The following is a 10,289-nucleotide window of genomic DNA, read 5'->3' as shown; positions in this document are numbered from 1 at the left end:
ATTTTTAGTTCTTTGAAATTAGTCTTATATTGTCCTTTAGAACTCTATTGAGGTGGCTATTGGCTTTGTCTATATTCAATATAGTTTTTTTAAAAATTATTTTTCTTCACTTTAATTTAATAAAATCTAATTTGATAATAAGTTTGTCATTTACTTGTAAGAAAGTCAATGTACTTTTATTAAACTATACACTCTCATGTTTAATTAAAATTAAACATGTAATTAAAAACATCATATTTACTAAAAAGTGTTTAATCAAATCCACAAGTAGGAAACACAATGTTGTTTTCAAGCATATTATTTAATTATTTTGACTAAAGTAGATATTTTATAATTTTTCTATAGTCTCTATGCATAGGTGCTATATATTTTTAATTTTATTTCTTTATTAATATAAAATAGTAGAATGGTAGTGAATATTCATTGAGATTTAATCTTGAGAATCCAATGGATACCAAGTGCTAATAACTATTGAATTTATTAAAAAAACATTAATTTTTTTTTTTTTAAAAAAAGAGTTACATCATCCATGACAAGTAAATGCATTTTTATCATCAGAGATTATAATAACGTTAAGTATATTTTTATCTTTAAGAAAAAAGTCTTGAATATATGTTTAGAATGAATCCATCTTTATTATGGATCAGAGTTCAGAAAGTCGTTGAGACTCAAAGTAGATACTGAACACACAAGATGGATGACATATATTGTTTTTTTTTGCATCATCCATGACAAATAAATACAATTTATATGTCGACGAGAGGTTGTATATGGTAGGATTGTAAGTATTGCTCTAACTTTAATCAATGGTCTCTAATTTAAGATACGAAAATGAATTGTCTTTGATAGATATTATTTTATTTCTGATGTGCGGCTTTTAGAATGAATATAGATCAACAGAGCTTAAATATTGAACACCGAAAAGATAACGATAAAGATCTATTATGATGTATACTATCAACGATTATGATTATAAACAAAATTCTTATAACTTTAATTTAAGTATAAAATATTTTGAATTTGAATCATGAAAATAAAATGATCTTTTCTTTTGTAGAATTATTAGAGGTACCAATAACAGCAAATCATGTTTGCTTTTTACCATACAATTTGTTATATTATTATTATATAGATAAGAAATAATGATAATGAAGTTGGTTCCTAAAGGCAATATATACCTGTCATTGTTCCTATATATTCACAAAAATTTCTTCTTTTTTTTTTTTATAATATTCCTATATATTCACAACAAACAAAATAAGAAATTAGTGACAAACAATCTATTTAACAAAAAAAATTAATAATAAATTTCTTAAATATTTTATGTCCTTTTATCATCCTTCTTTTTCTTCTATTATGTCTATAACTTTAAAAATATGTATGTGAACTTCTATTAATTATACCTCAATCTTATTGTACCGATTAATAATTCTAGATTAAAAAGAACAGATATTTACATTAAATCAATAAAAAAAAAATTTTGTTACCATTTTGTGATGTTATATATATATGGCTTTGCAAACAAATCATAAATCATTAGGGTTTAATCTTTGTTTGACTAGTCATAACTAATAATGATTAAGGGCATATAATATATCCCTTTTGTAATCACACAAAATCATATTATAGTATACCTAGCTACAAGAATATTTTCAATATTTATAAGTTTTTAAAAAAAATTTAAGTCTGACTCTAATATAATTATTATGTGAAGGATATTATATTTATATATATCCATTTGTTTTAGAATTTGACTTGTTTTATTCAAATTCGCTTCGAAAAATTTTACGTCATTTTTTATCAAAGATGACTCAATAACCAAAGCTAGAATCCACTAATTTATAAGTGTGCAATCAAGGTTATGATGATAAGAAGGGGCCTATCATCCACTTCAACAACCACTAAATTAAATCTTATATATTCCCATATTTTTTTTTCTTCTAAAAATAAAAATAAAAAAATCCATACTTTATTTAGTTAGTTGCAAATATAATCATGTTGCTTTTTTCTTTTGTTTGAGCAACTTATTGTTAATTAAAAAGTAAAAAAATTGACATCCACATACAACCACCATTCACCAATGAAATGATGAGTATGGATATGATTCTTTTCATTTCTTGTGGAGAACACATGGACAAATTTAACCTATGGTATATTCGAACCGATTCAGAATTTAAAGTTTATGTATTTTTATAGCAATCTCAAATTAATATCATAATAATAATTGAGGTATTGTTAATACTATATATACATAAAGTGATACAACATTGAACAAAATGACACTATTTGACAATAGATGACTCTTGATGTTTTAATATAGTGCCTTTTTTTGTTTTGTATCGACACCAACGTAAATAATATATTCAATATGATCCTACAAATAGGAGTGTGAAGATGATAACTCAATATCGAGACTGCTTAATGAAAATTCTGTATACACCATTGTATAACCAATCCTCTCGACCCGTCCCTAGTTGTATAATCATATGCATTCTAGAAACAAAAAGGTGTTTGAAAAAAACATAGGTTAATTAGTTAAAGTAATTTTATCATGCATTTTAAAGATGTGTTACTTTACACTTATAGTAGCAAGAACAAGTAAACCTAATACCAAATTAGCTAACAAAATATCAGATTTTAAATTAATAAATTAAAGATATGTGAAATGTATGAAAATGTCTTTCAATCGTGTAATCTTAAACGTGTCATGTGAAAAAATAAAATTGGAAAATTACCAATTAGAATTATTGTGAATTAGTGATAATGACTGGATACTCGTGTAGTCACAGCCTTTCATAATTTTAATTAATCTCATTAATAATGTGTATATCACAATTAATTATGACCCTATATGTGTCCCTCAAACATTGATTTTCACTAAAATCCTTTATTTTTCGCTCGATGTTCGATATCTGTACTGAATCATTTTACTATCAAATGTTATTATTAGTCGTAACTCACAGGTACCAAAAATAAGATGTTTTGACGTAAAATTTAAATTAATTGAAAGTATCGTTCAGTAGGAAAGTGTTACCCTCAAATAAAGACTTTTTAATCCGAATCTAAATTAGTCGAATCTCAAAGTTTGATACTTGTTATGGAATCAAAGAAATAGTCTAGCACATCCAGAAGCCCAATCTTTTTATTTTTGCTGCAAAGTATTTACGATAACAACATATCCAGTGAAATTCCATGGGAGGATACAATGTACGTAAACCTTACCATTAGCTCGTGGAGATAGAGAGATTGTTTCCGGAAGACCCTCGACTCAAATGCAGCAATCCAAAGGAGAAAGATGGGGACATTGCAACACATGAGTAACAAATCAAGGAACATTAGCTTAACACAATTAGTAGATCAATGGTTTTAGAGCCATTTGTTTGAACACTTTTAAAGTTAAGAGGTTCTTTACCCATCCTCTTCTTGATCACCGGATATTGATAGAAAAACAATCGCACCAAGCAAAGGTACCAAACCTAGGCTTAACGCCCCAACGAGCACAGTCAAAAGAGAAGCCTTTGGACAACTCGGTAGGATTCAAAGGAGAAATTAATCATTTCCTATCTTTAGATGTCTATTATATGAAAGAAGTTTCCAATTACAATTACACATAAAACTACTATAGATACAAAAACATCTAAAGAGCTAACTCACCGGGGAATATGTTGGGGACGCTACTATGAGAATCAACAATAGCCAAAGGTGTTTATGAGGCGATGTTTCGTCTTCAGAAATTATGTTGAGGGTGACAATGGCAATGGCGTTGGCGTTGTTGACTCTGTCAAAGCCTCGTCTAATCTTCGTTGTGCAGACTTGGTTCTGTAACACCATATCTCAAAAGCCTCGCTAAGGTCTGGATATTGAACCTGTTCAGCACTTATCCAATCTGCTAGAATGTCAGCTTGATCATTTGACGGTAATGCTGAAACCAATGAAACTATAGCTCCCTCGACACACTGGCAAAGGTCATCGCTCATCTTGTATGGAAATGCAGCCTCCATTTCATCGGAAAGGGACTTCATTTTTCTTATGTATGGAAGCCATGTCTTGAGCAATTCTACTCGACTTTCTGCTGGAAGAACTACAGTTCCGTAACCTACTGCTTCCAATACTTTAGATGTCACTTCTATTAACTTTATCTTCAAATCCCACATGACAGAATCAAGTCTTTTATCTTCGATGACCTTCAGTAAATTGCTCGATATATTAGACCAGTGAGTGACAAAGTCCTTCATGAGATCCATCTTCAAAAGAGTGTTATGCATCCATTCGAGGTCAGATAGACTCCGCATTATATTCTTTTCCATCTCCATGTTCGCAATGTCAGGCTCCAAAATCAACGAGAATAATTCATTTTCGAAAGAAGAAAAGATTTTAGACACCACAATTCTAGTCTCCACTTTTACTTCATCATCAGCTATGACCAGAGGAATCTTTTCATCGTCCTCGAGCATGAACTCAACCTGTTCTTGAGCTGAGGTTCTTAGATCATCCTCGAATTGAGGCAAAGAATCACCAGTTGAAGTGGCATAGCGGATGGCAGACAAGAAAACTTCTTTTGTGCCACTTAGTTCTGCTTCTTGTATATCCAAAAATATGGGCATGGTATAAGAACTAAGTTTCGAAAATTTCCTATTATCTTGTACTTGTTATTCTCCAAGGAAAAGCCAAACGACTGAGCTACGAAGAATCGAGGACTTCAAACAATATCAAAAGCACATCCAAGAGAGTAGTCCACCTGAACCCGAAAAGGGTCAATCTACACGAATAAAACAAAGATTTGAAAGAAACAAGACTTGTGAGAAGGAGTTGCAATAACGAAAAACGAAATGCAGACTGCAAAAGGAGTTCTATAACAAGCTAAAACATAACCAGATTACCAGCTAGAGTGCACTGTTCAAGTGTAATCCGTAATAAACGGGAGAAACAAGACCAAATCATCTGCTTAACATATACGAGACGTAAAAAAATGAATCTTGGGCCTAACTCAATCCCAAAAGCTCGAAGAATGATTGCCGAAGTCCATATAAGGAGTCCAAACTCACCACATCCCCTGATGTGAGACTTAACATTAGACACTAATAACATAATCCACCTATGCAACTTAGATAAAAACAATCATCTTTAAAGATTTTTCATTTTATAACCATGGTATACGAGCCAGCTTGTGCACCTCAACTAATTCCACGAGATACCAAAACTACCTCCCACCAACACAAGTACCAGGTACCACTCTTTTACTTTTATTTTTCCTCATAATAAAAGATTGGAGTACAACAAATCGCGAACGAAAACAAGTAACTTCCTCTCACATATACTATTTGTTAACTTGTATCATCAACATTTGAAAATACTCCTTCCCTTCCAATTTGTTTCTCTTACTCCCCTATTTAATGCATTTTTTGAAAAAAAATCCCTCTTTCCATTTTCGACACCTTTTTAATTCCAACTTTCCACGTAACATGTTTAACACCACAAGATTGTACTATACTCTAATACATTCTACGTACCTTAAGTTTAAGACCACACCATTCAAAACTCGTACTGAATTATTTAAAACGCCGTGTCAAGTCAAAACCAGACAAATAAATCGAAACCAAGGGAGTAAAACAAATACATATGATCTAAACATGCAATGATCAAATTTATCTACTAACAGATCTCTAGCTATGCAACAGTCAAATTTAAAAAAAAAAAAAAAACTTTAAAAAAGATCTTCAGTTTTACAGGGCACCAGAATTAAGATATCAAGATTTAATGTTTATAGCATAAAAAGAAACATTACTTTATAATAGAAAAGGGGCTTACAGTCATTCCACGGCTCGAACTCGTGACCTGACAACTATAAGTTTACTCCAGAGCTTCACTTTTCACTATTATTAACATTAATTAAGAGCAAATTAGGATACAAATGCAACTATTTAGTTAAAAATTAAGAAAAAAATGGAACTTTCATTTGATTTTAAAAATTTGGTAAAAAGGGGGTTTTGCAGGTTAAGTAGAGCTCAAGCTGAAGAAGAAATCTATGGAGTTAATTGAAATTGGGTCTTTGATTCGGGTCAAAATTTGAGTCCGTTTTTTGTTCATATATGGGCTTTTGAATTGGGCCCCCAATATCTTTCTTTTGGCCCTTTTTATTCGTATAAATTTTAGGAATTACATATAGTTTTAATATGAAATTACAATCTATCCCTATTTAGTTTGTAATTATATTAATTTTTGAAAAAGTTAAACAAATCGAACATATAATATGTAGCTCAGATGCTTTTAAAACTAGCTCAGATACATAATATGTAGTTTAGATACATTATAAAATAAACTAGATACATCATATATAGATCGTATACATTAAAAATAAGCTCGGATATATTATAAAATAATTTAGAATTAGTAGAGAAATTAGAAATTTTAAAGATTTTTAGAAATAGAAGGGAATATTAGAAATAAGGAAAATATAAGACGTATGTTTCAGTATTTTTTTCCATTTTTATTTTTGAGGCACCTTCCATATTATATTGGTTTATTTTTTTTGTTAAACATGAAAATTATATATTAAATTGATTAAATTGATGATTGTGTAATATTTTATTAAATTTTAATAATCAAAAAATAATTAAATTTCTTTTATTTTTGATTTTTACCAAAAACGAGAAACATCTTTACCAAGATCTCCACATTTTAAATATAGGAACTACCGGTCAATCTTATACAAAAATGAAATAATTGAAATTAAATATTTTTAAAAAAAAGGAACATCACTAATTGATTATAAAAAAAAATATTACAAACAAATATATATTTTCTTCTCTATGAAAAAAATAAGAACTATGCTCCATTATTCTTGGTCATAAATAGCTAAAATATCTTTTATATTAAAACTAATATTCAACTTAGAATTAGTTCCCCTAATATCATTGACTCAACCCATTTTAATTTATTTTTTGTCATTTTATTGTTATTTTATGTACTAAACCCATGCAATATAAATAGTGGTTTAAAACTTGGAAGCTCTTTTTATTATTCTTATATTTCTCTCTTCTAGTAGTTGGTTTCAAATTAATGAAACCTAAATATTTTTTCTCCTAAATTTTTTTTTTCATTTACAAAATTTTCAATTTTATTTTACAATTTGTATTTCTCTCTGAAAATATGGCAATGGCTGCGATTTTTCCGGGTGAGTTAAATAATTTAATTAATTTCTAGAATTATATTTCATATTTGTCGCTAAATAGTTTATAGCTGACATATTTTTTGTATTATTCACTGTTAGATAAGATTAACGATGATTCTTTTTTATCGATAGAAATTGTTTGTCACTAATCTTGTATAATCCTAGAGTTGGTAAAATGGTAGTATTAATTAAAACCAAAATTTTTATGTCTTTATTTTCATATATTTTTGAAATTCTAGATATATAACACATATATTATGTGGTTGTTGACTACATATTTTATTTTTTTTTCTTCAAGGTATATATTTTTTTAAAAATGCTTGGCTAGTAATAATTTTTTTTCTTCTTTTATTACTTTTTTGTTAAATTAGTAGATTAAATCAATTAATTGAACACATATGTTAGATACCTAAATTTCAAGTTGTAGTTTTGACTAGTTATATAATCTCACTATAATTATTACAATAAAAATAATAAAATAAATGGGTGTCGGATATATATTCTTACTATTAATTAATCATATAGTTACTACATATAAATCATTTCAATTCAATATTATAATAATTCCCGCAATTTATTTATTTATTTAAAAGAAGGATAAACTAGCTAATTGGAAACTTTTATGATGAAATTTTTATTTATTTATTTTTTTAGAAAATCCCTCATTTCTAATAATAAATAATAATATCCATCGGAAAATCATGTTTTTTATAATTAAAAAAAATATTTAAAATAGCAGACAAATATATAATATTGTATGTGTATAGCCAACTAGGTAACTTTTCTGTTTTAAAATTTATAAATTTAAAATTTTAATTTCACCTTTGAGTTAAAAGAATTATTATTGACTCTAAAATTGCACAACAAATTAATATTATGTAGAGTTAGTTACCTACCAATCACATGTGCATTATATTATATAAAAAAAAAAAAAGAATGGTAGTTGTGAATATTTGGTCGAAATATAGTATTTTCATGTTGTTATCAAACATAATGGAAGAAATAGTTAGATAAAATATTTTAATTTTTGAGATTTATATCAAAATTATCAGATGTATAAATTTTCTACGTAAATAATCACTAAATAATTTTAAAAATACACCTTAATTATCGATTAGTCATTCACTTTTTCTACTATATATTAATCGATCAACAATTATAGCATAGTGAGGAATTATTAGCAAATAAATTAGAAATTACTTTATTGCTCGGCAATTATTAGATATATAGTCCTATAATCTATGCATGAGCTATATATTGGTCCATTGTGACTCCTTAAATTTAAAATATCGAGTTAATTTAATCTAATTTAATATCTACAATTAATCAGATACATTTTGAAAAAAAATAAAAGATAGACGATTAATTTAGCATGAAGGGAGTAATTATTAGTATTATTAAATATATAACTTATAGTATATATGTCCATAGTCTATCTAGAAAATCACCAAGAGAAAAAAAAATATTGTTTTGACTTACAAATATCAATATAAGAATTCAAATATATTTATATAAACATGGGAAGATAATTAATTAACAAGGCATATGTACATATATATATATAATCAAACATTCTTTCATTATTCATCCATTGTCTTGAGATTATTTTGATCATATGAAGGTGTAGATGAAGCCATAAAATGATCAAAATCTTGCAATGTACCATTGATTTGTTGATTTTGGCAATTCATGAACATGTCTTCATTGATCAAAGAATTCAAGAAGGAGGAGAAGACATCGTCCGCGCAACAATTCATTTCATCATCTCCCTCATCATGAACCACAACATTCATATCATCATCGCGATAATTGGCAAGCATCACATTACTGCTCTGATACTGATAATCGTCATCAGGACTCGTAGTTTCTCCTGGACAGTTATTATTGTTGATGCTACTTCTTAAGGGTTCTTTCATTTGGAAATTAGGAGTGTAAATGGGGTTTGGAATATTAATTGTGTTGAGATTATAATTATTTGCTAGTTTTGAGGATGAAGAAGGAGAAGAAGAATTAGCTTTGTTTGTAATAATGTGATTATCATCACTATTAGAGGAATTAGGGTTGTTTAATATTAATGGTTTGTGTGTTCTTGGATCTATTCCTTGGTTGATTAATTTCTTGCTAAGGTGGGTATTCCAATAATTTTTTATCTCGTTATCTGTTCTTCCGGGAATTCTCCCTGCTATCAATGACCACCTACAAAAAATTCCGATTAAAAAAATGAATTTAAAGTTTGTACACTATAGCATTTTTACACCATCAAGCTAAGTTAACTTACAACGATCGATAAACTTACATAACAAATATAATATGGTAACATATGGAAAAATAAGAAAAAATAACACCTAATTTAAGGAACAGAACAAAACATATGGTAGAGTGTAAAAATATGTAACTAAATATTAAAATTGATATTATTAATCACCAAAGGTTATTGGTTATAAGATGGAGTGATAAGTACAATTCTTCAGCTAGTTCCTTAATTAAAGATTTCAAATTCAAGTTCGAGAAATGAATCTACCTTTGGCAAAGTGTTTTAACTCTAAAAGTCGATAACATAGCTACATCGACTGAAAGGTGGTCGAAAATTACTTTTATAAGTATAAACATATACGATATCTTAAGTTCCTGATCTCTACTCAAAATGACACACCTTTCAGCGCAAATCTAAATTTATTCAGCCCAACGATAATAATCAAACACCGGGGGTGAAACAAAATATATAGATCACAACAAAGGATAAAGAAACCCTAATCAATCAAGCAGATAAAAAGATGGTCAGTTGAACATATACCAAAAAAAAAAATACAATATAAAAAAAATACATATATATAAATATGTGAAAAAAATTACTTTTGAACAATTCTTGGTGAATTTTCTAATTTCTCCCAAAATACATATATATAAATATGTTAAAAAGTTACTTTTGAACAATTCTTAGTAAAGTTCCTAATTTCTCCCAAAATGGCATTTTTTTTGAGGCAACACAACATATCGAACATCAGATGTGAAACAAATTAAGTACATAGGTTAGCGCGCAAGATAAAGGAAACCCTAGTTATATAACTAGCAAATCTTAACAAATCTTAACAAATGATATATATATATATATATATAT

The 10,289-nt window shown here is 28.0% G+C and overlaps 2 protein-coding genes across 3 annotated transcripts in view; both read right to left on the bottom strand.

Moving 5' to 3' along the window:
- Window positions 1–3,531: 3,531 nt before the first annotated feature.
- On the bottom strand, window positions 3,532–6,010 carry LOC107015108 (BTB/POZ domain-containing protein At3g05675). Of its 2 annotated transcripts, XM_015215290.2 has the most exons (3): window positions 5,809–6,010; window positions 4,881–5,053; window positions 3,532–4,759 (listed from the first exon to the last, which is right to left on the bottom strand). In XM_015215290.2, exon 3 carries the CDS (start codon window positions 4,602–4,604, stop codon window positions 3,735–3,737), a length of 870 nt encoding a protein of 289 aa, XP_015070776.1. In that variant the 5' UTR covers window positions 4,605–4,759; window positions 4,881–5,053; window positions 5,809–6,010; the 3' UTR covers window positions 3,532–3,734. The 2 variants fall into 2 exon arrangements, with proteins under 2 accessions (XP_015070776.1, XP_015070769.1); XM_015215283.2 differs by lacking the exon at window positions 4,881–5,053.
- A 2,645-nt stretch (window positions 6,011–8,655) lies between these two features.
- The window catches only part of LOC107008291 (transcription repressor MYB5-like), a 2,273-nt gene continuing 639 nt past the window's right edge, over window positions 8,656–10,289 (bottom strand). The window contains exon 2 of the mRNA XM_015207269.2: window positions 8,656–9,367. Coding sequence (XP_015062755.1) covers window positions 8,752–9,367 — 616 coding nt within the window. The 3' untranslated portion in view covers window positions 8,656–8,751. The remainder of the gene's footprint in view (window positions 9,368–10,289) is intronic.

The sequence above is a fragment of the Solanum pennellii genome, chromosome 1 (assembly GCF_001406875.1).
Source record: "Solanum pennellii chromosome 1, SPENNV200".
NCBI classification, from domain to species: Eukaryota; Viridiplantae; Streptophyta; class Magnoliopsida; order Solanales; family Solanaceae; genus Solanum; species Solanum pennellii.
Note: the sequence above shows the minus strand (reverse complement) of the source record. Positions and strands in the feature narration are given on the sequence as shown.